Here is a 27,490-nt window from a genome sequence, read left to right on the forward strand (position 1 = left end):
AGAATGTTAATAATGTAAATGTCCGGCAGTGAGATAGTGTGTGCCTGTCTCAGAAATAACAAATCATTTTCAGGGGATCTACAGGATAATCAGCTTTAACTGCCCTGTCCTAATGGGGCGACATTACAACATGTGTGGATATGCAAGTTTCTATTGCATAAAGGCATGGAGTTACTGTATGTAGCAGGTCAAGGTTGATCATGTTTTTACACAATTATGTTGACATTAATAAGCAACAGTGAAGAGACTGGACAGTATCAGGCTTTTAGTGCCTATTCAACAAACTGTCAAACAGCAGCAAATCTTGTTTGACCTAAAGCTATGGCTAAAGTTGATATTTGAAATGTCACAATCAGAATGTGTTGTCTGTTTTATTTCTTTTAATAAAATATTTTAAAGCATTACAGCATACCTGGGTGTCTTCTGTCAAGTGAAGTGCAGAATTTCAAATCCTTTAATTTTATCCTGACACATCATCATTTCTCTCTATGAAATAAAACACCACTGATCAGCCGTCTCCTAATCAACACAGTAGTCATAATTCAGGTAAAGTGTTGTGAGGTAATTGTACTTAAAGGGATAGTTCAACGTTTTGGCAAATTCTCCTATTGCCATAATAGTCGTAGCAGTAGGTTCATTACCTTTAATTATCGGTGCATGCTGTTTTTGGAGTTGTTGGATTGTGTATTTGATGAGTTTGATGAGGGACAGGGGACTATGTACCATTCACTGAGCAGCTCGTGTCTCTGCCCTGCGGATCTCAAAACAACATGCACCAATATGAAAGGTAATAAACCTACTGCTATTACTATCCACAAGTTTCTGAACATGATCTATGATCAAAACCGGTAGCTGGTTTTGCATTTGCGGAAATTGTGGTGGAATTTTACATTTACGTTTCCATGGTTTCCAGTCGTCATAGTTTTTTTTGTGAAGAACTTTTTTTATTGAAGCATAGAGAAAACAGCAACATCCGTACAATTTTTTTTCTTTTTTGAGACATAATACCCCCCTCCCCAGTCGTCATAGTTGCGGTAAACGCATGGATCTATTAACGCTGGCTTTTAACGCGGATGTCAATTTGTGTGATATCCATTGTTAAAAGCTGATGTGTTCCATGCGTTTTACAGGTTTTAATTGGAAAAAAAAAAATCCATGCATTTACCAAGTAATACTTTTACGAGCTGCAGCAACAAAGAGCTCTGGAGTGGATATAGCTGTATCACACCACAAAACTGATACAGACAACTGTACCAAAATGTTACACACAAATAACTACAGTTTCTCAAGCACTAAATGCTTAGATGCAAAGTAGATATACGTCAGATCTTAATAAATTACCACCAAAACCATGGAAACGTAAACATAAAATTCCACTGGAAGCGCATCACCGGCACACGTTTTTGACGATCGGAAAAAGGTGGATAGGGATTGTGGCAATAGGTAAATTTGCCAAAATGTTGAACTTAACCCTTTAAAATTACAGTTTCCATTTCCTGCTACTTTATACACATTTTTATTAACATTCTTTGTAAATGCATTGTGGTGTGTTATGCATCTTGCATTAATATGATCTGGCTGCTATGACAAAAGTGTGTTATTTAAAAATAACCTTTAACATTAAATCTGCTCTATATGCAATATAAAAATATGGGACTACAAGGTACTTTAAAGACTAATTGACTTCACCTGATGAAATGCTGATGATTTCATGTAGCTTTACTTAATTTTATTGTTACACGTGGTGACTTGTGTCACGTTTTTCCTATTGAAGAACATTATTCTATATACCTACACAAAGCCGTCTGTATTATTACTTTCAAAACAGCAATGATATTGTGAGTTTTCTCCTTCCACGAGGGATTCTGAAATGTTTTCAGGCACCATCATCGGACACTTCTATCTGAATTCAGGTTTGGTACAGCAGCAGTTAAGGACAGGAATACCACTGCGCATTAAGAGATAAAAAGTAGATTTGACAAATTTAATGGAGTGATACATCCACATATTTAGGACCAGTTTATTATTAAGACAAAATGTATGTTAGCTTCACAAACAGACTGATGGCAGAGTTACTGTGGTTTGACATACGGCGAGATCCTTGAAAACATTTTGGTGCTCAAATTTTTCTCGTAAACAGAGCCCCCAGTCCTCCACATTGGACTTTGTCTCTGTAAGTAAAACAGCTGGGACACTGAAGGAGTACAGACAACATCTGTGAGCAGCAGCAGCAGCATCTGCCTGCCATGATGCTGCGGCTGTAGTTACCACCAGGGGGGTCATAGACAGACAGTTTTCAAAGCTTTTGGTTTGATTGAACCAGTAGGTGACGGGGTAGCCCAGTAAAAGACCAAAGACAGTGCACAGGTTCCACTCTTCACATTTCTCTCCAACATAAAGAGGTCTCTCCGTCTCTGTCAGTAGAAGCAGCAGATCTTCTATCACGCTCTTTAGCCCCACTTTGAGCAGGTGGGTGAGGGTGGGCTTCTCTAGTGAGTGGCAGACATCGACCGCAGCTACGCTCTCGCTGTCAAGTGCCTGCTCTATGTTTGATCGGACTGTAACTGGATTAACAATGAGGGTGTTTCCGTTTAAATCCAATGTGAGAAGTGATTTGGACAGGAGCTGGGAGGCCTGCAGAGAGCTCAGATACTGGTCTACCTGCTCCGAACTGGCGCCGTTGCTGTCGTACAGCAGAGCCGGTTTCAACCCCAGATCAACGGCTGAGACCTGAGCAGCCAGATCCAGGCTCTGAGCAGCGGAGAGACATTTCCTACCGGTGCGCAGACTTTTACGAGCTGCAGCAACAAAGAGCTCTGGAGTGGACATAGCTGTATCACACCACAAAACTGATACAGACAACTGTACCCAAATGTTACAAACAAATAACTACATAAGTTTCTCAAGCACTAAATGCTTAGATGCAAAGTAGATACATCAGATCTTATTAATAAATTATATAAGAATGCCATTTCAAAATCTATGAGTCGTAGACAACAAGAGCAGAGACACTGATGTGAATAAATGTTGTTATTTGTTTCTGCAATGAGATGTAAACAAAAAATAGAACAGAATAGAAAAATTAGGCATGTAGATGAACAAGTTGATTCATTTCCAAAGTAGAACTTGTCATAAAGGTTTCATGATCGTTTATGTGTATCCCTTGTTTCTTCTTCGTTGGTCCAAGATACCTGCAGGAACAGACACAAACAAGAACAATTATGTCTCAAATAAATGGAAATTTTGACACTGGGCAACATATGAGGAGATATTCACAATGAGATGATCTCACCATTATCCTGTTTTTTTTTTTTGGGGGGGGGGGGTGCTGTGTCTTTGACCAGGTTATGTAACAGGCTGAGGAGACATCAGGTCAAAATCGGAGAGATTTCTTGCAACCCAGACACCAGCTGCAAACAGACCCAGGTTGACCAGAAGATTCCTGAAAGAAGATTAACATCCTGAGTCACGTGATATTCGGAATAACGGCATTAGAAAATAACGGCGACACTAACAACACTACTTTTTCAGTAACAAATAATAACATTTTTTTACTGTTTCCCTGTTATAACGCCGTTACCGTTACTGACAATAAAATCCACCGTTACTTGACTTAAGATGTCCTTCCACAAAATAATACACCCGTTAAAGGGATAGTTCAACATTTTGGCAAATTGTGTATTTGATTAGTTTTGAGGGACAGGGGACCTGTACCATTCACCTCCATTGTGTGAGCTGAGCAGCAGATTGCGTCTCTGCCCCGCATCTCAAAACAACATGCACTGATAATTAAAGGTAATGAACCTACTGCTATGACTATAGGGATTATGGCAATAGGAGAATTTGCTAACTCTGTCTAATCTGTAACTAACCAACTCACACAGGGTGCTTTCAGATAGACCAGTTCTGGCTCTGGTTCTATTCTGAAGTATAACTAGCGAGTGTTGACAGCGTAATGAATGGAGTTGAGTTGCTCAAACTATCACAGTCAGCAAAGCGTGCGATTTTGGGCTGGGTGTCAGAAAACTGCTACGACCTACGTCTACTAATCAGCTGATGGACGTCTATCAGTTTTACTATGGTGGCGCAGATGACAGGGATGAGCAATTATTTCCGAGTAAATAGTCATTCAATTAGAAGAAAAACGAATAGTTTATGTCGTCTTGTCTGGAATAGTGTTTGTTCCCTTTCACTGTCGCAGAAGAAGGAGGAACATAGACTCATAGGCTACAGCCATCAGAAAAGTTGTGTGTGAAACTATGTCAAAAAAGGAAAAAAAAAGAAACCCATGTGCAGACTGTGATGAGAAGTGGCAGCCTACCGGAGAACGTTGATGTGTTTACGCCGGGAGAGGTGACTTCCTCCTCGTTTATTATGTGATGGTACCGCTGTGATGTTCTTCGGTACCAATACAGGCCGTGATTTCATTTTTAACATCCCTTTAAGCCCTAAAGGAGATTCATACAACTTGTTCTTCCTTGTACTGCTTTCTAGCTGTTCTTGAAATTCTGTTATGCCCAACATTTTGTTTCTTTAGCAGAAAACTGCAAATTTTTGTCCAGATTGTGGTGTAAAGTAACTTGTAACTATAACCAATTACATTTTAAAAAGTAACGTGCCAAACACTGTTTCTGACATTAAAACTTTTCACACAGAATAAATTATTACATCATCATCTCTGCAGAACGAAATCTAACGCAGTAACACATTTACTAACTTTGTGTTTTCATCTAAGGTCATTTTACGTCACGTCTTGTAAGCGGGTGTTCACGTGCTGACGTCCTGCTGTCCATTAACGATGCCGGTTTTTTCCACACCAACTACCCGCTGTATATTTATATTTAAAATGTTCCTTATCATTTAGTGACTTTCAAGAATTAAATTGTTGTTTACATGCTACTCGGGTCAACTGAATACTTTAGTTTATCGGTTTAGTCGACTAATAAGCTCGGTAATTACATCCAGGCGAAAGACTCAAGGGCAACCCTCCTCATGGAAACAGTGCTGTTAGCCGTGTGGCTAACGTTAGCAGCAGCACACAACACACGCTGCACATTATAATATCCACATTAACTCACCTTCTGAAGTCGTTTCTGTCTGTTGCGAATCGACAGGCTGTGCGGATCCAGTCACCCACACCGGGGGACGGACTCTTTTTACCGTCTGAACCGGGCATCGTTGCTAGCGTGCGGTGTGTAGACAACTGCCAACGAGCGGAACTAACGGAAGGCGACAGGAGGGGGAAGAGTTTGGATGCAACACCGTTACGGAGAGCGATAAAGCCCAAACCTCACACGTCTTTATCCAACTCGATAATTATCATTCCTCGTCCAGATATGTCCGCCACTCGGTACCGTCGGTTCTTGAAGCTGTGCGAGGAGTGGCCCCGGGATGAGACGAAGAAAGGCCGAGACTTGGGCACGTTCCTGCGGCAGAGAGTAGCCTCCGCCTTCCGCGAGGGGGAAAACACACAGGTACAGTTGCTAGCTGCGCTTCGCTAACAGACCGAGCTACTGTAAGCTGCGGGTCTGAGCCTCAGTCTGTGAGGAGGACTGACACACTGCGACCTTGTGTGCCCTGACCGTGTGTTGTTGTCCGGGGAGTCTCTTTGATACGAACAGTATACACGCAGCTGTAGAGGCTTAAACTGATAAATGTGTACTTACATCTGCGCGGTAAAGACAACATAGGAGGCCGAAAGTTTACTCGTGTAAACAGTGTTTCATAACTGTCATTGTCGGCGCACTGGTTCTCATTTTTATTCTGCAATATAGTTCAGTATTTGTAGTATTACACATCTTACTAAACTTGTCTTCTTCTTTTGTACTTAAACTTTTTATAATTGCTTTAAATTTGATTGTTATACTTTACAAGACTCAAATCAAAGCAGCTTTACAACATGGAGAAATGCCACATAAAATACACTGGAGTGCAATTACTTCTTGTTACCTGCATGATGCACAAATACTGATATCTGCAGACAACAGCAGCCTGCTGATGTGTAGGACTGCTTGGTTATAAAGATACTTTTATACATCTGAGATTATAAAGATTTCACTCAAAACATCTGGATGGATGAATGAATGAAATATAGAAAGTTGTTGTTATACATTTGGCTGCCCAAAAGTTGTATTGGTTTGTTGACAACTGTCCAGTTCTTTATATTTGAACTATTCAACCTTGAACTTTTTCATTTCAGATCTCAGATCCAGAGAAATGTGACCAGATGTATGAAAGTTTGGCCCGAATTAATGGAAACTTATACAGACAACGGGTAAGTTATATTCACATTTTAGGTGCTTCTTTGTAATGACTCAATCTAAATGAATGAAGGTCAGTTCTTCTTCCCTTTGAATGCAATATATAAAAGAAAGTCCATCTGTGGCATCCCCCTCCACAGCAGTCGAATGCATCACATAAGGAATAACTACTCCATGTTGTTCAAGACTATCAGGAAACATTATAACTATATCCTTGTGGCATCTATTCTGGGATTACTGATTAGAATAATAAATCGTTTTATAGGGATAGGGACCGAATGTGTGTGAAATCTAGTAAACTGTATAATAAGAATTGAATGAATTAAATTCTAACAACAATTTATATCTGTTCAGTTTCCTCGTGTAAGAGACACAAGCTTCACCGGCGTCACAGTGGAAGAATGCAAAGTGCTTTTGTCAGGTAACACAGCTGTTGTTTCCTCATAAATTAAAAAACACACTTCATTACAGTTGAATTGTGAAATTGTATGTATGACTGTCCATATTCATTTTAAAGGGAGCATGCAACAGATGGACGAGGAAAAAAAGGGTCTCTGGAAGATGTTAATGGCAAAGTTCTCCTCCAAATCACCAGAAGACGTCCCAGAAAAAGCTCCTGAAAAATAACTATTTTCTTTCCTCATTGTATGTACAGAAATAAAGCTTATTGTTATTATGCTTTTGGGCTGTTATTTTAATTATGGATTGAAAATAACTTGAACTCTGCAGATATCAGTCATGTAGCCTGTTGCTTTGGACATTTAAAGACACAACAAAAGGAAAAAGAGTGAGGGGGAAATGAATGAGACTGGAATGTGAATAATTATCAATAACAGTAATTGTCTGTTGATGCAGATCCAAATAGAAACATTTCGAAAATGTCACGGTGCATTTAACAGGTTTTGTGGCCTGAGTTGCTAATTAGTATTCTCATGAAGGAGTGCATAAATACTGAAAATAATACACATTCAAATAGTACATTGAACATAAATCTTTGATTTTGATAGATGGACTTTATTCATAATAAATGTACACACAGCAGTCTTCATTTAAAAATAACAACAATGCATTAATCTAAACACAACTACAAAAGCTCAAGTGTGAATTCATTTCAATCATGTTGCATGTTTGTGGTTAATATTGATCAATCATTTTTGATAAGAATTTCTAAGTGACTTGACCATGATTTTTTAAATGATATTTGGACATTGGCCATCATAAATGTAGACACTAACTGACCTTTGAGTTGATTTTACATGATCAATGCTCCAACACCAGTTGCACTGAGTTGTGACACTTCTGGAGGAAGAGTGATTTCAAAATGTTACAAATGAAGCAGTCTCAGTACACAGTACTGTCTCCTACTCCTCCTTCTCCTCCTTGTTGTCTCTCCAGATGCAGTAGTTCAGAGAGGTGGCAAGGCACAGCCAGGACAGGTAGGGCGCCATGAGCAGAGTTGCAGTGCGGCTGATGGGATACCAAGAAACCATGGTAGCTGCAACAGTCCCAGTAAGAACCACAATCTCCATGAGGGCCTGAATTGGTTGGAGGGAAGGTGTTAATATAACAGTTAGGAATATTGAGCTCTCACACTAAAAGGTCCAGTGTGTTATATTTGTCAAGTTTTATTGGTAAAAATCTGAATATACTACCAATTAATATATTTGTATAAGTGCAGAGTGGTGGACAGTAACGGAGTAAATTTACTTGAGTACTGTACTTAAGTACATATCCAGAGGATTTGTACTTTACTTGAATACATTTCCAAGACAAATATTTTTACTTTTACTCAAGTTAAAGCAGAAGTAAGTGGTCCGGTCGTTTTCGCTAATGCTGCGTTCCAGGCAGGCTTTTGAAATCGTAAATTACAGCTTCAAGTCACAACTTATGACTTTGTAGCGTTCCAGGCAACCCACTCGTGTTTTTCCGACCTGTTTTACCGGTGAAAGTCACTATAACGGCCACTCGTAACTTCCGACCGGTGAACTCGTACCAGATCGAACTGGTACCACTTCACGGTCGGAAAAATACGAGTTTCCTTGAACGCACCATAACAGTCCTCGTCCCTACGTCGCCACATTCACGGCGTTCCTTGGCTGCACACACAGCCCTGCATGCCGTTCTCTCTCCTCATTGGATAAAAACTGTAGGATACGATAAATGTTTTCTCTTCGGCTCAGAGCAGAGCAGAGTGACTGAGAGACCCGTGTTTCAGTCCAAACACTCTATGTAAGTGATTGCTGTCGGAAGATATAACTATTTAAAGGCCCCATGGCATGAAAAATGTGATTTTGGTTATTTTTTCATGCTTGGGGAGGTCTCTGGGCCACGTATATACTGTCCCATGCATCAAACTGGTCATAAACGGAGAAACACACACCGCCCATTTGTAGGAACATTCTCTTTAAGACGAGCAGATAGCACTTCCTCCTTTCTGTGATGTCACACACAAGGTAACTCCGCCCACCGTGACCAGTTGTTATTTTTCAATTTCTATGAATGCAGCTTAGGTTTCAGTTACTTGCCTGTGATTGGCCCGACCACATGCCACTCTAAAACAGTCAGCCAATCAGAGGAGAGGTTCTCATTCTCTCTTCTGATTGGCCAAATGACCTGTGCCTGTTAGAACTCCAGAAAGAGGCAACAGAAAGGGGCAATATAGACGATATTAAGCAGATCATAGGTACTCAAAACCAATGATACATCTTGTTAGGGATATCAGCAGGTAAATAAACCCAGAGAAAAGTGCACAGCATGGGGCCTTTAAGACTTATATGTGTGGCGGCCTGGGAAAACCCGTCGGATGTCGCGGACGTTCGATTGTGGCAAATAGCCAAAATAGGTGGAAAAGTACTATTTCCACGATTTTGATATTTTGTGTGATTCTGGTACTTTGAACTCCCTACTACATCGTGGTGAATAAATATTTTAAGAAAACAAAACGGAAAGTACTTATTTTTATGTTTTTGTGGCGAGTATAAGGCGTTTCGTTTCCAGCTGAGCTGCAGCACAGCTGAGCCGCAGCAGCAGCGCTAGAGGAGACAGGTCCGTTGTTGTTGTAGATGTAGCATTCAAGGACCCTCGGAAAGCAGAGAATCCCGCGATTCAGATGCTTTTTTACAGCTGATCTTTATCATAAACGGTTGTTGGTGTTTTGTAAAACTTGTGCAAGTGCCGATGATGAGTTCGGTTTAGCGCCGATGCTACGTTCTGTTTAGCATTGATGCTACGTTCGGATTAGCATCGATGCTACGCTAGGTTAGCGTCTGTTCCCGTACCACGTGATCACACGCACCCTATACGGTCCCTTCTTGTCACAGAGGCACCATTCAAGGACCCTCGGAAAGCAGAAAATCACACGATTCAGATACAGTTTACAGCTAATCTCTGTCATAAACGGTTCAGAAGCTGTTTAATGTTTTGTAAAACTCTCGTCTTTATAGGGTCAAAACAGCAACGTTCTAGTTAAAGCCATTTTTCTTACTTTTCAGTTTTTTGGTCATAATAGATTAAAATGCTCATAACTTTTGATCTGAGAGGGCTATCTCAGTCATTCAAACAGTCATGAATGGCTGAAAACGTCTAGTTTATGGAAATATCAAAACATGAAAATGTCAAAATCCCACCATGTGAAGGGTTTTCCCAGGCCACCACACATATTAACACAAATATATCACTTACTTCTGCTTTAATTTCTAGAAAGGCTGAAAAGTACTCATTACTTTCAGGTCTGCTCTTTTTTTTTCTCTTTCTAAAATCCTATTGGACACAAGCTGTGTTTGTCAAAGAAGGAAACCCTAACCCCTAAAAGCAGCACATCAGTGCAGTTGGTTTCAAAGAGTTAATTCTCAGAAACAAGAGTTAAAAGGTCCTTAAATTCATTTAGAAAAAATATAGTAATTCATTGATGTGAAAAATAAGAAATTTACTCTTACTCTTACTGAAAGTAAATTTAGAAGCATGTACTTTTGGATACTTAAGTACCTTTAGAAGCAAGTACTCTTGCTTTTTTACTCTTACTCGAGTAACATGTCGACTGAGCTACTTTTACTTGTAACGGAGTAAATTTTGACCAGTAGTATTCGTACTCTTACTCAAATACTGGGGTCGAGTACTCTGTCCATCTCTGTAAGTGAATAATCGCTATAAAATAAAATCTGTTTGGTCTTCATAACCTTATAATTCTTCTTTTATATACAAGGGTCGCCATCTTGCGCCGCCATGTTTGTACGGAATGGAAAATCCAGCCAACCAGAGAGCACGTATCAAGAGTTTCACGTTCATAAATAAACAATAGAATTATTTAACAGATAAATAATCGGATTGCTAGATAGTTTTCCCCTCATTTTACACACTGGACCTTTAACTCACACCCTATTTATGTGTTGTCCAAACACTCACCCATTTCAGCTTGTGTGCACCAAAGAAAATAGGAGTCCAGGCCCAGTTCAGAGCTAGTTGCAGCCCATAAAGTCCCAGAGGAACCAGTGCATCCTCAGTGAAACCTCCCAACTCTTTCCACACCAGATAGGAACCATACCTGCATGATGCAAATTCAAAACAGGATCAGATAAAGAAGGAGCTACAGAGAACAACCACACAGCAACTGGGGCTCTCCGAGACTGCAGGACTGGTTCTTACCCCATGCCTGTGTACAGACACGTCCACGCTATGGGGAACGCAGCATTTGGTGGGCGCCATGACGGTTTCTGCAGGGTTGGGTACCAGGTCTTCACCTCTTTGCGTGTGACGTAACCACCGTAGAGCCCACCCAGGTGTGGCAGGGCGGTCATCCCAATCATAGGCAGCCACATGTTCTGTGATAAGAGCAGGACACATTATACATGTTTCATTTCACTGTTTTTGAGAGATTATTCATTAAATTCATACCTGTAGCCAACTTTTTTTTTATGTTGAGACACTTGACAAGTATACTTAATCTTTGTTGTTTTTTGTGTCTGTATGAGATGCTGCTGTAGCACCACATTTTCCTTATATGGATGAATAAACTATCTTGAACTTGAAGTATATCCTACTGTCTGGGATGAATTTAGACACATACATTTTGGAGTAAAACACATTGATGTGTCTCAAGGTTTTGTATATTAGGCTACGGTATATAAAAACTTTTCTTCTTATGGTCAAACAGCCAAATGTTTTGTGCATCATGGGACTCTGGACAGCTGTGTCCTCGTCAGACTGGCGAGTTTGCAATGATTTCCTAAACATCCGGTTGAGTTAAGGTCTCTATCAACGCCTGAGAAAAACACATTTCTTAGCATCTGCACGTTTCATTATGTTCATTTACTATTACAGATAGATATACTGTCTGATTTGCTATTACATATATGGTGTATATATATACCATATATACTGTATACCATATATTATTAGACACTATGGTTTTCGCTGTGAACGTTTCCTGGAGTTGAAGTTCATGGTGACTTAACAGTTATATTCACCAACGGCTAGAGGGCTGCAGACTGTACGATAATGCAATCAGACTTCTAGTCTGGTTTAGAAACCAGTTGACAGACAGTCAACATCACAAACAGCGTCAAACTCGCTCTTACACAACAGCAACTCATGCTAATTGTGAGCAAATTGTTATATCACCGTTTGACGTGTAGGTTACAGACGTCTACTGGTATGTTACATAGACTGTGTATTAAACATTATACGCAGGTCATTCGGCGCCAAAATGCTCTAGGTCAAAGTTTCGTTTGCACGAAGTTACAGTTCATTTTTATCTGTCAACACTGTAACGTTAGTCAGGTTCAGCTGTAGGTTAAAACTCACCCCTCGCTCAGACGTCGGCTCCTCCGCGCAGTGTTTACAGTAATTGAGTCGTATAATGTCCAGTAAAGCTACACACCAACTGTTTAATCATCAGCCATGTTGCTGTTATGTGATAATATCATGATGAGTGATAGAAGTGTGGGGACCGTCTTATCGGAGCGGTCACCTCACACACACTCCCAGACACTCCCACACCCGCTGCCCATCACAGCCACAACACTGCGCGTGGCCGCGAGCCAACCAATCACCGGCCTCCTTCAACAGACATCGTTAGTGACGTCACGGAAGTTGCTTTCTAATTCTACGGCAACTATCGAGGAAAAAAGACTGAAAAAGACTTCTTTGTATTAGTTCCAAATAAACACATTAATCATATTGTTTTCTTCTTCTTCTAATTCTTCTTTTTTAACATATGAAAGTGTTTATTATTCATCTGGAACTGTTTAGACTAATAAACCAATTAAACTACTGATAAATTAGACTTTGGGTCAGGTAGAACTGAAATAGAAAATTGTAAAAATAAATTTAAATATATAAATAAAAAAATCCCTGATAAACTATAACTCAGACACATTGTAACATTGCACGTTTAATTATAATTATACAGTAATTATACTTTTGCTGTTTTCAGTTACCTTCTTCACACTTATTCCAACAAAACTTAAAATATTCTATTAAAAACAGTTAGGGGTCTTTTGAATAAAGTATTCTATATTTTGCCTTATCTTTAGTCAAAGCAGAATCTAATAAATGGGATGAATAGTTTTAAGTTGATGAGAAGCAGTGTCATTTTCAGCAGTTTGAAATAAACAGGAAGGTAAAGGGCCAGTCTGTCTCTTGTGAGTCAGAAGTGAACTTCTTCATCATCGGTTGTCGGAGTGTCTCGTGGTTAAATAAATACGTTGCAGGCGGTAACAACACAGTGGTCCAAAGGTCAAAAATTCAGAAGCAATCTTTACCTTTGCTTCCTGTTCGGCCAGTTATTCCGTGTTTCCTCGAAGCACACACAGTTGGCAGCAGTGCAATGTGACAGAAGGGTGGACGACAAAGATCACAAAACCCGGGAGATAGTGACTCCCCCACCCACCACCACCACCCCTTCTCAGTGACAGCTCTGTGTGTGAGCTTCTGAAGAAAAAAGCCTTTTGCAAACTAAAACTTAAAGAGCAGGCCCAGCTGTTCAGACTGGGAGGAGATAAATGGTCATCATATGTCATGAAAAGACTGAAGAAGAAATATTATACAAACACTCCCCGGAGCCCACAGATGGACCATGAGGGGGACAAGTTTAATGTCTAAAGTAGCAGTTGTTTCATCACTTTATGGTTAGGCTATTTCTTTATATATATAGTTGTCACACTGCTTCTTTTTGTGACTCTGGAGGCCTATGGGAAACACTGAGCCCTCTGCATGGTAGTTCCATCCAATGATTCCTCCACACTGTTGTCATTTTCCTTCATTAAACTGAATGCTGACACTGTGTTTTGTTTTGAGTCAATTCTCCCATTCATACATTCTCAAAGAAGCACCAAATGGTATTAATCCACCATGTAAAAATAAAATGCATGGCAAAGATGTCAGCTGTTGTCATACAGCAGGAAAGAACAGGTTTTTGTGGTATACTGTATGTCAGGTTAGTTTAAGTTTGGTTTAAATGTTGATACTTTCCAGGTTTAAGTTGTTGAGTAACCTTCAGATCAGAAGCAGCTTCCAGATTGTCTCTTTAAGTGATAATCATTGAAATTTTGCACCACCACATTGGACAGACCATCATGCACATATGAAACATGTTTTTTTTTTAAAGTTTAATATGTTTGTGAATTTTAGTGTGTATTGAACACACATTTTAGTGTGTTCAATAAATAAAGAAATAAAGAAATATGTTTGCTGATGATTGCATCAAGAACATGGGTGTTGTGGTCTGTCCTATTGAGTGTTTCATCTAGTATGTAGTGTTTGTGTCTGTTTGCCCAAAGAGACTTTACAACAAAGAAACACCATACTGCAGAAGGATATTTGACCACACCAGGAAAAAAAAAGGTTCACGTTAATCACGTTATAATATGAAAAGAATATTGTCCTAACCATATATTTTTCATGTTGTAACAATATATTTTCACATAAATACAAAATACAAGCTATAACAATATGATTTATATTGTAAAAACCTGAACATAAGTTATCATGTTATAACATGAAATAATTCCAATATAAATGGTTTACATGATGTGATCAGTTATATCAGTATGTTGTTCTAACTTAAATATCAATAGTTATAATAACAAAACACTTAGTTATTAGTTTATTATTCTAAGTGTCATATAGGCCTAGTATCTATCTATCTATCTATCTATCTATCTATCTATCTATCTATCTATCTATCTATCTATCTATCTATCTATCTATCTATCTATCTATCTATCTATCTATCTATCTATCTATCTATCCACACACTGCATATGTATATATGTATACATATACAGTGTATATACAGTGTGTATATAAAATTTATAATTTATATTTAATTTACCGTAAAACTACACTGTATACACTGCTGGTGATGCTCTTTCCTCCCAGTCCAGTGGGTTTTTCGCCCCTCCTCACCGTCTGGCAGGCGGGCACACACAGACACACACACCTTTTCCCCCTCTGTGGTCCTCCAGCGTTCCTTACCTTCTTGCCGCTCCTCTCAGCCTCGTTGTCTGGCGGTGAACTCTCACCCCAGCTGCTTGGGAAATGTCACAGAGGCAGAGAGGCCTGTGCTGCAGTAGGGGGGCGTAATAGGAGGGGAGGAAAAAATAACAACATTTTCCTGACTGCTCACTCTGCATCTTTTAATCGCGTCTCTGTCGTGCAACCGCCACATCCCGCTACCAGCAGCAGCAGCAGCAGCCGCCGCCGCCGCCGACAACTAATTGCAGTCTCAATGCTTATTCCTCGTTAGGGCTGATAGAGAGAGAGAAAAAAAAAATCCGTGCCAGACATGTGAGTAGCAAAAACCATCGCTGTCGTTCTCTCTCCACTTACCCTTTGACTGCTATGTGCTCAACACCAGAGGCAGAGGGGAATTGTCATTGAACCGTGTCGTTGTGCATTTAGTGTGTGTGAGTGTGCGGGTTGGACGGTAGCGTGGCTGAACCGGAGCCTGTGGACTCTGACGGGGCACATGAAGCCCCGGCCGTCGGCTTGTTGTGGGGCTCTGCGTCGGCTCGGCTCGGCTCGGGTAGCTGAGCCACAGGCTGCACACAGCAGCTCCGGTGGAGGGAAAGCCCGTCCACTCACTCACTCACTCACTCACTGTGTGTGCCAAGTGTTGTAATGTAGCTTTAGCTCTGTAGCCTGCTCGCATTCACTCAAGGTGTGTATGTGCGTCTGTGTGTGTGCGCGCGCGCGTGTGGATAATATACTGTATGTGTGAGTGTGTGCTTGCGCGCGCGTGTGTCTGTGTGTGAAAGAGAGAGGGGGGGGGCTGGTGTGGAGTCCAGCCTGGCATCTCCAGTCAGATGTGGAGGCCCAGGTTAGAGCTCACATACTGCGGCAGTGAGAGAGATGTGTTTGGAGCCTATGTGTGTGTGTGTGTGTGTGTGTGTGTGTGTGTGTGAGAGGCTGGATGGTGATCACAGGTGCAAGAGTGACAACAGATTAACACAAGATGCTGAGTGCTGTGTTCACTGGTGTGTGTTCCTCTAAAAGTCGCATCTATGTGTGTTTTTTCATGGCTACATTATTGTCAGAGTAACAGCAGTATCACTTACTTGCTTTTCACAGCTTTTATCCTTCTTTTTACAGTCTATGCTTTTATCTTGGATGCATCTCAACTCTTTATACCAAGTTCCACATTCAAACTCTGGGCACCACAGGGATCAATAGTAGCAACTGTAGCGTTTCATTTGCTGATTATTTTGTCAGTGAAGCCTTCTGTCTGTGTTGTGTGTCAGTGCTGTTTGCAGTGTGCAAACAAGGTCTCCTCAGATCCTCTTCTTGCTCTGACCATGTCAGACATTTAGGCAGTTTACTGTGGTCACTAATTGTAAACATAGAGAGGGTTTGCTTCCAATATATTACAATATCAAGTTTGTTGTTGTTGTTTAGCTAATCAATTGATCATTCATTGTTTTTTTGTTTAACAGTAACATGGAGTTTAACGTGAATTAAAGTAAAAAAAAAAAAGAAATATGAAGTGATATCTGAACCTCTAAGTGAGATTAGTGTTGGTCCTGATACAGATTTGGTGGATTTGATCTAAACCACATTTTACTGTTTTCATCTTATAGTCTTAGTATTCAGTATAACTAACTGCCACAAAAATAACATTTCAGGTTTCATCATAGGCTTAAATATCTTTATATGCCAGTTCAGTTGTATGCTTTAAAATTTTTAGACTCAAGTATTTTGTGTTTTCTATTGTTGCCAATTGAGGTTCAAGGGAAAGATGAAGGGCAGCCAGAGACAGACATTGTCTCTCTGTGGACTAGACATAGGTTATGGGACAGAGAATGAGAGGAAAGAGGAGAAATTATGTGCAACAGGTTCAGCCTTTTAAACCCTTCCGTCATATTACAGCTAAAAGGAGTAATATTTGCAAATTTCTCTGTGCGATCCTGAATGTGGTCCATGGTTTCAGGGGGGACAACATCGTGCATCTCCTGAAGATGTCAGTCCAACAAACTCAGTGGCTTGTGATGCTGATGCCCAGTAGAAGATCCTGGGATTGAGAAGTGAATCCCTTCACACTGATGGCCTGGACTAGGTGAGAGGTTCAAGTGTGAATGTTCCCTGAATGCAACACTCACCATTTGTTTTGTTTTTACATTGCATGAATAGCATTGCAAAGTCATTAGCTGACGGGGGACCAGTTGTTGATGAGATTTTGCTCTGTCTGCGACAGGTTTCAGCTGGCCTGCTGAAGCTATGGGGAGCTGTTGGAGCTGTCTGTACAGGGACCCCATCCGAGACAACCATCTTACTAAATTTAAGGTCAATAATCTTAAATATGGTTTTGTAGGCTATAACAATTATAACATGTCAGCACCGTTTGTTTCTTTGTGTCCTTAAACCAAAGTGTAATAATCTGTGGTTTCTAGGTCACCAATGTGGACGATGAGGGCAACGAGCTGGGCTCTGGTGTCATGGAGCTCACGCAGACCGAGCTCATTCTTCACACACGCAAGAGAGACGCCATCCGGTGGCCGTACCTCTGCCTGCGGCGCTACGGCTACGACTCCAACCTGTTTTCTTTTGAGAGCGGTCGCCGCTGTCAAACCGGGCAGGGTGAGAAAAGTTTACACCTGTTTGACTCTATTTAACAAATTGCTTACTAGGCATTCTGGAAATATTTAGACTTGTCACATTAGGGGAAACTCGGGTCTAAATGCATCCAAATCATGCTGATTAATGATGATTAATGAATTCTCTGCTGGGCTTATGTCATACTGCACATACATGAGCCTGACCCTCAGATGAGGTACAAAATGAACATAGTGGGCAACAGCTGCTTGTTTCATCCCATAAAGTGTGTCACAGTGAAAGATACATCATCTTGTCCATCTCGCAACATCAAAACAAAAAGAGCAGTGTGTCACTATTTCTTTTCCTTTTTCCTTTTTAAAGAGTTGTTTTTTTTAGAGTCTGGAGGTTTTTGCTCAAAAATAAACACTAGACTTATACAAATAAAATCTGTCTTAAACATCATCACCTGTGGGCTTCTAGTTCTGTGTGGTGGTGACTGTGTCTGCAGAGCCCCTTCCTCTCGCCTGTATTTGGTCTTTTGCTTTGGTTTGTTGTGTACAGGGATGCTTCTGGGTGGAGAGTTGTGTTTTCTCTCCAGCCAATAACAGAGCTCAGGTGAAGCTCCATGCAGCACAAGTAGGAGGGCTGCTAGCCCCGCTAGCTGTACTGAATGCTAGCGAGTGTTAGCGGTTGATGCTATCCACCACCGCTAACACCCGCTAGCTTGACGCTAACTTCCGCTAGTGGTGGCGGCTAGCATCCGCTTCCCAGCCAGTGTTGTTTTTGGCAGGCATTTTAGATTTAGTCTTAGTCTAGTCTTTTTGACGAAAAAAAAAAAAAAAAGTCTTAACAAATTAATTCAATAAAGTAATGGTTTTACACATAATGTTTCCACCCAATGGCAAATACTTTATGGTCTAAGGATTATGCATTAGCCTACACACAGATAAAGTGGTAACAGTAGTGCATTCAGTTTTTTTTCTGCTGGATTATATTTAAAATACGTCCATATATCTTCTGGTCGAGTGACGGCAGGTGTGTTGAGAATGCGCTGCATGTCAGGTGGTGGTGTGACCACACAAGGATGCAGCAGCGTTGCAGATACTTGTTGATTCTAATTGACAGGTTATACGCACAATAAGCAGAAATGTCATGCATTTTGAACGTCTGACCACCCGTCAGCGCCGCGGAGCGGCTGCACCGCGGTCACCGGAGCAGCTGATCACTGCCTACTGCTCTCTGCCGCTCTGATCACAAGCACCCGGCGGCGGGCGCACCGTGGCTCGTCTCAGCAGCGTTATTCTACTTTTAACGGAGCCGTTGCTAAATCGTGTAATGACAATCCATAATATGGAATTTAGAGGCGATCACAGCCCTACCACTAACATTTACGTCCGTTCTCGTCTCGTCAACGAAAACTCACACACGTCTCGTCATGTTTTCGTCATCAGAGAGCCATGTTTATCTCGTCACCGTCTCGTTATCGTCATGAAAAAAAGGGGCGTCGACGAAAATATTTCGTCATCGTCATCGTTAACGAAAACAACACTGTTCCCATCTCACCACAACAGCCCTCCTACTTGTTGCAGCATATTTCACGAGGCTCCCGTTGTTGGTGACGGCCGGGTATTTGCCAGCCGCTCCAGCGCTTCACTCAGACTGTATTTCCTGTTCTTTGCGGTCCTGACAACTGCTGCTGTCTGGTGCAGGAGGCTACACAGTTGAGCCAGAGAGGAGGGGCCCGGTTTAAATGTTTTGTTTACAAACTGCAACGAACAAACCTCCAGACTCTACCTTTAACATTATTAAAGGAACATTGTGTAACTTCTCCTTTCACGAAAATCGATTATTTCGTTCAAAAGTCTGTTTTTCATTAACCAGTAATCCTGCCCATCAACAAACTGAAGTGTTCCTTTCAGCTCTGAATTAGCTGTTCATATCATTCATATCTACATGGAGCGGGTAAGCTCGGTGCTGGCTGCCATGTGGTGTCTCCATGTTTTTACGTTCAGTGGCAGCGTGACCGTAGGAAACCACGGAAACTCAGCGGAGACACCGGAGCTGTCGGCTCAGGTCGAGGTAGCGTGTGTGAAATGTCACCGCGGTAACGCAGTGAGGAGGAATGGAGCGTTACACTGATGCTACATTCACGTGCAGTCGGGCAGACGGCCGTCGGTAACAAACCAGATGTCATTTTAGTCACAGAAGTCCAGAGAAAGCCGGTAAAACGTGAGTCAGGTAAACAATACGACATCGCCATGACAACATATTGTCACGTGTATTGTTTTGCCTCGTGCTGACAGACCACTTGTTTACATAGAGACTTGTTTATGCTGTTACGTGCAGCGGCTGTCGTCTGTCTGCCATCTGCCCAATTTCACGTGAATGCAGCATGAAAAATATGATTGAGTTGCTTGCGATATACAACCGCAACGCTAGATGAGAGTAATTCCTACACAATGTACCTTTAAGAAGAAGAAGCATCATCAGCATTATAACAGTTTATTTAATCACATGTCTGAGTATGAGCCTTTACACACATTCACTCACACAACAAAGCCCCCAGAGGTTCAAGGTTCAAGGTTGCTTTATTGTATATACCAAAGAAAAGAGTACATATGGGTCATTCTATGAAAATGGTAGCTTTTTGAACAGCAATTTCATGTTTCATTTGTATTATTTTTTTAACAACTTAAACATGGTCACATAACAGTTAACCACTTGCCATTATAAATCAACATAAATTACATCTTAATGTATTTTAATATTTCTATTATATTATATTAAAAAAAATGCTAATGGTGGTTGGTGTTAATGATCGTCACTGGTGTTACCCACTGGTCACTGGTGTTACTAACGAAAACTGGTGTTACTAACTAGAACAGTAACACCAGTGACAGTAACACCAGTGACAAATGGACAGACAAGATGGCCTATTCAAGATGGTGGACATTGCAGGCAAAACCACACTTCTTAACTTGTAAATATATCAGCTTATCATACAATTTTATCAATTATTTTAATAAAATTTCCTTTCCCCTTACTATAAACACTGTAACACCAGTGACGCATCTTAAGTCCTCACATGAAATTACTCGTTGAATCTTAACATTGTCAACATATGAAGAGAAGGTGCTGACTAACTATGTGCTCTTCAAAATGGACACCCCTCCAATTAACTCTTGACCCCAGAAGATGTTTGCAGAGATGAAGTAGTTTTTCAAAATAAAGGGTTTTACAAATAGTAACACCAGTGACATGAAATCAAGGGACAGCTATTTTTTGTAAATTATTTAAATTATTTATTGATATTTTCATTATTTTAAGTATTATACTAAATAGCTATAACACTTTCCTTTGTATTATCATCTTTAAAACAGGAGAAAAACATTTATTTAAATTCAAAATATGTCACTGAACCATGACTCTTTACCCGAGGGACAAGCCAAATTCATGTCACTAACAAGATTTTCAAGATATATTTTAAAATAAATGTGCATTATAACTGTCTTATGCATGGTTTAATAACAAGAAAACACTTTAATTACAAAAAAACATGTATATTTTGTGTCATTGTTGAACACTTTTGAGCGCTTTTCCTGGTGAATAATGTAGGGACAGGAAAGCGACCATTTCTATAGAATGACCCATATACAGTGAAATTCTATTTGCACTCACAGTGAAAAAGGGGTTAGCCGTAGAACAGTGATCAAATACAGGCTAACTCTAAAGGTACAATCGCATTCACACACACACTAACACACATCCATACACACTAGTCTATGTGAAATAAAAGAATAAAATAAATAGTGTACAGAGTGTTGTACCAGCAAAAAACAGTCACAGGGTTATTGCACATCACAGTTGTTGTTATTTTGTTTTTGGTTTTTAGTGCCGAGTAGGGCTGCACGATAAATCGAAATAAATAATTGGCAATTGACAGTTCTTCTGCATTTTATTTCACCAAATGCTGCTTCACAAACAAATGCTCTTTTTTCCTTCATGAGTTTCTCAAGTGCCCCCAAACCCGAACTGCTGCCTTCTCTCTCAACCTATGACAAAGCGCCTTTACGTCACGTGATTCAGTGCAGGAGGAAGCCTGTCGGCAGTTGAGAGACTTTTCAAAAGGGCTGCACAATACCATGCCCAATCAACAATAAACATTTTATTTTGGCAAAATAATTGTGCCAGATAATCGTGATCTCAATTCTATGCATGATTCACATTTTTTCTAGAATCATGCAGCCCGTGTGCAGAGTTGAGTGTAAGGGTTAATGCACATAGTGTCCAGGTGATATTTTCGTGCAGAGTTCAGTGTGTTGATGGCTCTGGGATAAAATCATCTCTATAACTAACCATCTTGCTGACAGTGTTGTTACTGTGCTCTTTTGGATCAGGGATCTTTGCATTCAAGTGTTCCCGGGCCGAGGAGATCTTCAATTTGCTCCAGGAGCTGATGCAGTGCAACAGCATCAACGTGGTGGAGGAGTCGATGATGATGAGTCGCAGTGGTCACACACCGGAGATGGACATGTCTCGCACGCCACAGACTCCCAACAGTGAGTCACACGACCATGCAGACACATGTCTATTGCCTGCATGCAGCACTAAAGCAGTACATTTAGCAGAATACAGATAGCTTTTAATAGGCACGGGTTCAGACTGAGTCAGAGACACAAAGGTGTCAGACTTACACCAGGTGAAACTCAGGCTCAGCACATCTGCATCAGCCTGCAGCTGCATGCTCCTCCTCACACAGCTGGTGCTCTGTGTCAAGATGATCAGGTTGAGATAACGTTGTGCATCGTGCAAGAGGTTAATTTATTGACCTAATCTGTGATTCTTTTGAGGGATTGAATTATTGCGATATTCATGTGCCAATATTTTCAGTTCAGATTACCAATATAAATACCAGTGGCGGCTGGTGACTGAAAAAATTGGGGTGGACAGGAAGAAAACCAGTCCACGGCATCATGTTATTTTCTAGCTGACTACTTATCCCTACTTTCTTATATTACCTTACAGGCCTAATGAAAAAGACAGAGCATTTATCAAGGATGTGAAAAAAAAGCAGGCCAGTGTTGAACACCTGTAAACGTCACAGTGGGAATTTTACACAACACCCTCCTTTAAAAAGGAAAAACAAAAACCATGAAAATCTGGACTTATTAACAACAAAGCAAAGTGTTCCACTCAATTACATACTTATACTTTAAAAGCTTTTAGCTGGGCTTTATGGCAAGGGATTCTCCAGACAGAGACTGTTTGCACTGACTGAAAGCGACGGGGAAAAAAACAAAACAAGCTGGATACGGATCAAAATCGCCCAAAACTTGTAGTTGGACAATGTGTCACTAAAAACTATGAATGATCTCTCTGACTGCTTCTCTCTATGTACCATTCCCCTCCATTGTGTTCACTGAGCAGCTCCCATCTCTGCTCCACGGATCTCAAAACAACATGCACCGATAATTAAAGATAATGAACCTACTGCTATTACTTTAGGGATTATAGCAATAGGTGACTTTGCCAAAATATTGAACTATCCCTTTAAAGTTATTTTACAGATGTTGTGCAGATAACATTGTGATTTCAGTCTAAAATGAATCACAATTTTCAACATGATATTTTGCAAACAATAGGCCTTGGTGTACATTGCTATGTATTGACAAGATTTAGCTCACAGTGATGAGTGTTCTTTGCCTATATCTGCAACTTCCATCAACTTACAATAAGTTTCAATCCATTGTTTTGATTTTCAGTGTCACAGTTTTACAGGTTGTGTTGCACTCTACTGTACATGCTCAGTAGCAGCTAGCTGGTGAACATACTGGAGCATTAAGCAGCTAAAGTGTCGCCTATTTCAATCAAACAGAGACAAAAGAAAGTGATAGCTCAGCTTGTATCAGCTGATGATGTGACAGAAAGACACAGTTCAGCTCCCTCTGCTCATGACTCATTTCCACTGCCCCCAAGTGGCCAAAGAAATCAGTGATTTCAGGTTTAAACACAGTATATGAGTGACACAGGTGCCTCATCTTTGGAAAAAAAGCACTCGAGGAACAGTGATTACTTTCTAGCGTTGAGCAACGTTCAGTTTGCTTGGCTTGTTTTCTGGAGCTAAATGTTGGAGGAAATGGATGATGTGAGTGAACAGCTCTATATTCTCCTGTGTAGAGCGAGGCTGTGTGTCAGCCGGCTCCTGTCACTGCTGGAAGGTGCTCGGCAGCACTTTTTTTCACTGGGATCTGATCGGGGAGTGTCATCGCAGTGTGGCAGGGTCACATCCCTGTTGAGTCTGTTCAGTCTGCCTGTCCTGCCAGTTAACAGACAGAGACATACAAACAGAGACTTGTGCATCGTCTCAAGTCTTTTATGAGAAATACAGCTATGATTATGATAATTCTCCCTTCGCTGTTTTCTCAAAGAGCAGTGGTTGAACCCTTGTGTTTTTACATCATCTCATTCATGACAAGATGAGTGAACATCACCATGATCATTAAAAAATAGTGTTCTATTTGCAAGGCAAGTCAAGGCAAATTTATTTGTATGGCACAATTGATACACCACGCTTTACAGAGGCATAGAAATACATAAAACCATAGATTAGATCATAGAAAAGAGAGAAATAAGCCAGTAAAAGAGGGTCTAAAAGACAAGAATTAGAGTTATTAAAATCATTAAAATTATGTATTGAAACCAATGTTAATGACTGAATGAACAAATGGTACCTGTTAGTTACCGAGACAATTAGTGAAAACATGAATCACTGTGACACAGACACTACCACTGAGTCTTTTAAGCCAAATCAGATTTTTTGCTACAGTTATGAACAAAAATGTTATGTTGAAATTTACATATAAATTATTTCAAAAGCTGTAAGAGAGAGCTGCAGGAAATCCGTTCCAGTTGAAACTTCTGACTCGGAACTCGGAAATTCCGACTTCTGAGTACAAATGGAACTCACCATGAATCCAAGCGAGGGAGCAGACAGCTTGTATGTGATAAGTATGGAGATTTTTATTGATCAAAACTTTAAATAGTGCCCCACAGGGGTCCAATATCATATTAAAAGCCCCTGAAATGAGCATAATAGGTCCTCTTTAAACTGAAAAAAGTATATATATATATATATATATATATATATAGTACATATACAGTATGAAGTATGAAGATAAAGTGTGTTTTGAACATGAACTTCATTTCCTCAGTGTTTAACATATTTGCGTCATGCTGAGCTCAGTGATTGATGATCTGTCTTTAACTCCATAACTATGTTTGCAGCTCCAGTGTTCCCTGTCCAGGCCTTTCCCAACGGATACCCTGGTTATCCAATCAGAGGCGACGCCTCCCAGCCCTCTCTCGCTGACGACCATGGACACAGCCTCATGGGTTTGGAGGATCAGGTACGACCTTTCCGTTCCCCTCTCAGCTCACGGCGTCTGTCACACTTCACGGTCTGACCCTGGTTTCTCTCTCTCTCCCCCGACAGACCCACACCTACGTCAACACTGTCAGCATGGAGGGGGATCCCTCCCTGCGTCACTGTGTGCACTCTCTTCCCGAGGTGCGGCCCAGCGCTTTTCCCGAAACCACCCGGGGGGCCATGCCCGTCGGGGGCCAAGGGAACCCGCAGCCCAACCTGCGCTGCTGTCCCCTGGAGGAGCATAAGGATCCTCAAGTGTTCTTACAGCCGTCCTCGCAGGAGGTCAAGTTCATGCTGGGGCCCACTCCGGCGCAGCGCCATCTGCTGGAGAGGGAGAGGGAGAGGGAGAGGGAGAGGGAGAGGGAGAGGGAGAGGCACGGCCACAACCCACACAGCCTTCAGCCAGTAGAGGGCGCCACCGGCTCAGAGACGGAGGGGGACGAACCCTCCATGCACCTGTGCAACTCCCACTCCTATCACCATTTCCATCACCACGCGCACCGCCACCCGGGCCACGAGCGGCCGGACGGCTGCCAGAGCGGCGAGCTCACCTACGAGAACATCAACGGCCTGAGGGGGGGCCGAAAGCAGCGGCTGAGCCCCAGCAGCGTGTCGCAGTCGGTGGGCTCCAGCAGCAGCAGCAGCACCGGGGACAGCCACTCCCACTCCCTCCTGCACCCGCACGCCCACGGCCCCGTGGCCCCGCCCCCGCCGGGCTACGGCTGCGAGAGGGGCATGGGGGGGGGCCACCGCCGGACGGCCCTGCTCAACTACGAGAACCTGCCGTCCCTGCCCCCGGTGTGGGAGTACAGAGCCCTGCAGAGGGACGACGAGCAGGACGAGGACGAGGACGAGCAGGACGAGGAGGAGTACGAGGAGGAGGAGGAAGACTTTGACGAGTACGAGTTCTCGGAGGGGCCCGGGACGCCCAACGGGTACCACCAGGACGGCCGGGGCATCCACCGGGATGCCCTGCAGAACTATGTCAACACAGAGCAGGTCCAGCCGCCACGGCTCCGGCACGCCTGCCCGCCCCCGCACCCGCGGCCGTGCCAGCCGGACAGAGGGGGCCGAATATTTAGCTTTGATTTCGGCCGGCGATCGAGGCCGGGGGTCGGAGGCTGCGAGCACGGCCACATGCCTCCGTCGCGGCAGCTGAATTACATCCAGGTGGACCTAGAGGGAGAGCCTCCCTGCCAAGCCCTCGGCGGCGGGGGTGTCCAGACCCAGCCACAGCACCAGCGCCTACCACCCAAAAAATGTGGCCCCCAGGCACCCCGGCGCAGCGAATGCTACGCAGTCATCGACATAAAGAAGACCGCTGCCATGTCCAATCTGCAGAAAGCTCTGCCCAGGGATGATGGGACTTCCAGAAAGACTCGCCACAACAGCACAGACCTGCCTCTGTAAAACGGTATTCAAACTGAAGAGGAGCGATGAAGACAGATGAAGGCTTATCCTCATCTTAGCACACTGGACCCTTCACTGTCATCCATCCATTCAACTGTCGGGCTGACTAATACGATACAGGTACCTAATTAGAAACTTAATGAAACTTATCTGTGCATATGAAAGGAAATAAGAAATCTCTGAGGAGAATTTGCCATTTTATTTTGTTATTTATAGTTATGTGGTGTGACGCTCTCTGGAGAAATCTGCAGTTCTCACTGCAAATACTGTCTGCTGGATATATGGATATTTATATATAAGCATCAAATCATACATATATATGAAAACATACATGTAGGATTTGATGCTTGGTTGTGACTTAGAGCAGTGACCTCTGTTCAGTGGAAACATTCATTTCCATAGCAAATTTAAATTCTTAAACTCATCTCCATTCATGAATATTATTGTCCCTATCATTTAGCCACGCTACACCCATGTTTTTTTTTATGTTTTCATTTTTTTAATTTTTTTTTTCAACTTTACCACAACGAGAGTCAGAAATACGACCCTCACTCCAGAAAGGCTGTGAGTTGTTGTTGGCGTGCAGGAAGGTTTATGGTTCCTCCAAGATACTGGCCAATGTTCATACCTCATCACAAGCACCTAAGTCTAACATTGTGGCTGGTGGAAGAGGCCATTCTTTGTTACTATATGCCTATAGAGCATTTTGCACACAATCCTATGGAATTGTATTTTATCATATTTTAGAAATAGTTTTGTCCAATTCAGAAAATGGCATAAAAAATATATATATATATATATTTGGTGGTATCTGGAGAATTAGACTTCAACTGAATGACGGTAAAAGTAGCACACATGGATCAGTCGAGCTGCGGCTCCCTCCAATCCACATGCAGCAGATGAAAAAGTAGCATATCATCTTTGATTACACCTCCCGCGCATCATCCCAGACCTGCGGGGGGTCCACAGCTGTTTACGCTTGTCACGTTGCACTTTTGACCCCGGGCCGCTGAAATGCTCTTTGTAACTACTTTGGGTTCGACCGTGTCCTTTTACCAAAAGCAGAAGGGGAGGGGCGGGGGTGGGGGGGGGGGCATTCACGGACAGTCAGCATCGTAGGTTAGGGTTCATTAGATGTTCTGATGGAGACATCGATAACCTCAGATAGTGGCATTAAGCTATAACCTCACTTAATATGTGCTATAATTTTCAGTGAGCGGGTGTGAGTGGTCTATTTAAAGGGTAATCCAGTGTGTTGCCAAGTCATGCAGTGAAGTTTTTTTTTTTTTGTGAGGCTATTGATTAACCTTCATGTCAGATATTTATTTATTTATTTACTTCATTATTTATTCATTCTTTTTTTTTT

At 41.8% G+C, this 27,490-nt stretch overlaps 5 protein-coding genes across 7 annotated transcripts; 2 read left to right on the forward strand and 3 right to left on the reverse strand.

Annotated features, from left to right (window-relative positions):
- Positions 1 to 2,004: 2,004 nt before the first annotated feature.
- Positions 2,005 to 2,829, reverse strand: c5h1orf74 (chromosome 5 C1orf74 homolog). The gene has a single exon (XM_085777273.1). It carries the CDS (start codon positions 2,827 to 2,829, stop codon positions 2,050 to 2,052), a length of 780 nt encoding a protein of 259 aa, XP_085633399.1. The 3' UTR covers positions 2,005 to 2,049.
- Positions 2,005 to 5,221, reverse strand: tomm6 (translocase of outer mitochondrial membrane 6 homolog (yeast)). Its single transcript, XM_085777278.1, has 3 exons — positions 5,079 to 5,221; positions 3,293 to 3,442; positions 2,005 to 3,191 (listed from the first exon to the last, which is right to left on the reverse strand). Exons 1-2 carry the CDS (start codon positions 5,174 to 5,176, stop codon positions 3,346 to 3,348), a joined length of 195 nt encoding a protein of 64 aa, XP_085633404.1. The 5' UTR covers positions 5,177 to 5,221; the 3' UTR covers positions 2,005 to 3,191; positions 3,293 to 3,345.
- A 12-nt stretch (positions 5,222 to 5,233) lies between these two features.
- On the forward strand, positions 5,234 to 6,938 carry uqcc2 (ubiquinol-cytochrome c reductase complex assembly factor 2). Its single transcript, XM_085777277.1, has 4 exons — positions 5,234 to 5,474; positions 6,200 to 6,274; positions 6,615 to 6,681; positions 6,778 to 6,938. The coding sequence occupies exons 1-4, from the start codon at positions 5,337 to 5,339 to the stop codon at positions 6,885 to 6,887; spliced, it is 390 nt and encodes a 129-aa protein (XP_085633403.1). The 5' UTR covers positions 5,234 to 5,336; the 3' UTR covers positions 6,888 to 6,938.
- A 301-nt stretch (positions 6,939 to 7,239) lies between these two features.
- Positions 7,240 to 14,677, reverse strand: tspo (translocator protein). Of its 3 annotated transcripts, none has more exons than XM_085777276.1 (4): positions 14,590 to 14,677; positions 10,902 to 11,077; positions 10,662 to 10,800; positions 7,240 to 7,795 (listed from the first exon to the last, which is right to left on the reverse strand). In XM_085777276.1, exons 2-4 carry the CDS (start codon positions 11,072 to 11,074, stop codon positions 7,622 to 7,624), a joined length of 486 nt encoding a protein of 161 aa, XP_085633402.1. In that variant the 5' UTR covers positions 11,075 to 11,077; positions 14,590 to 14,677; the 3' UTR covers positions 7,240 to 7,621. The 3 variants fall into 3 exon arrangements, with proteins under 3 accessions (XP_085633402.1, XP_085633401.1, XP_085633400.1); XM_085777275.1 differs by lacking the exon at positions 14,590 to 14,677 and adding an exon at positions 13,019 to 13,085; XM_085777274.1 differs by lacking the exon at positions 14,590 to 14,677 and adding an exon at positions 12,060 to 12,240.
- A 100-nt stretch (positions 14,678 to 14,777) lies between these two features.
- Positions 14,778 to 27,132, forward strand: frs3 (fibroblast growth factor receptor substrate 3). The gene is made up of 7 exons (XM_085777272.1): positions 14,778 to 15,044; positions 16,684 to 16,809; positions 16,948 to 17,036; positions 17,144 to 17,330; positions 21,686 to 21,847; positions 24,573 to 24,694; positions 24,781 to 27,132. Exons 3-7 carry the CDS (start codon positions 16,971 to 16,973, stop codon positions 26,122 to 26,124), a joined length of 1,881 nt encoding a protein of 626 aa, XP_085633398.1. The 5' UTR covers positions 14,778 to 15,044; positions 16,684 to 16,809; positions 16,948 to 16,970; the 3' UTR covers positions 26,125 to 27,132.
- The last annotated feature ends 358 nt before the right edge of the window (positions 27,133 to 27,490 follow it).

This window comes from Trachurus japonicus, chromosome 5, assembly GCF_045865225.1.
Source record: "Trachurus japonicus isolate A0001 chromosome 5, Traja_1.0".
In the NCBI taxonomy this organism is placed as follows: Eukaryota; Metazoa; Chordata; class Actinopteri; order Carangiformes; family Carangidae; genus Trachurus; species Trachurus japonicus.

Bases quoted from the DNA above. Each gene is read 5' to 3' on its own strand.
- frs3 (XM_085777272.1), top strand. From the start codon at position 16,971: ATGGGGAGCTGTTGGAGCTGTCTGTACAGGGACCCCATCCGAGACAAC. The intron at 17,037-17,143 runs GTCAATAATCTT...TGTGGTTTCTAG, and splicing joins ACCATCTTACTAAATTTAAG to GTCACCAATGTGGACGATGA. The intron at 21,848-24,572 runs GTGAGTCACACG...CTATGTTTGCAG, and splicing joins CACGCCACAGACTCCCAACA to CTCCAGTGTTCCCTGTCCAG.
- c5h1orf74 (XM_085777273.1), bottom strand. From the start codon at position 2,829: ATGTCCACTCCAGAGCTCTTTGTTGCTGCAGCTCGTAAAAGTCTGCGC.
- uqcc2 (XM_085777277.1), top strand. From the start codon at position 5,337: ATGTCCGCCACTCGGTACCGTCGGTTCTTGAAGCTGTGCGAGGAGTGG. The intron at 5,475-6,199 runs GTACAGTTGCTA...TTTTCATTTCAG, and splicing joins GCGAGGGGGAAAACACACAG to ATCTCAGATCCAGAGAAATG. The intron at 6,682-6,777 runs GTAACACAGCTG...TTCATTTTAAAG, and splicing joins ATGCAAAGTGCTTTTGTCAG to GGAGCATGCAACAGATGGAC.
- tspo (XM_085777276.1), bottom strand. From the start codon at position 11,074: ATGTGGCTGCCTATGATTGGGATGACCGCCCTGCCACACCTGGGTGGG. The intron at 10,801-10,901 runs GTAAGAACCAGT...TGCATCATGCAG, and splicing joins TGTCTGTACACAGGCATGGG to GTATGGTTCCTATCTGGTGT. The intron at 7,796-10,661 runs GTGAGTGTTTGG...CAACCAATTCAG, and splicing joins GTGCACACAAGCTGAAATGG to GCCCTCATGGAGATTGTGGT.
- tomm6 (XM_085777278.1), bottom strand. From the start codon at position 5,176: ATGCCCGGTTCAGACGGTAAAAAGAGTCCGTCCCCCGGTGTGGGTGAC. The intron at 3,443-5,078 runs GTGAGTTAATGT...ATCTTCTTTCAG, and splicing joins GACAGAAACGACTTCAGAAG to GAATCTTCTGGTCAACCTGG.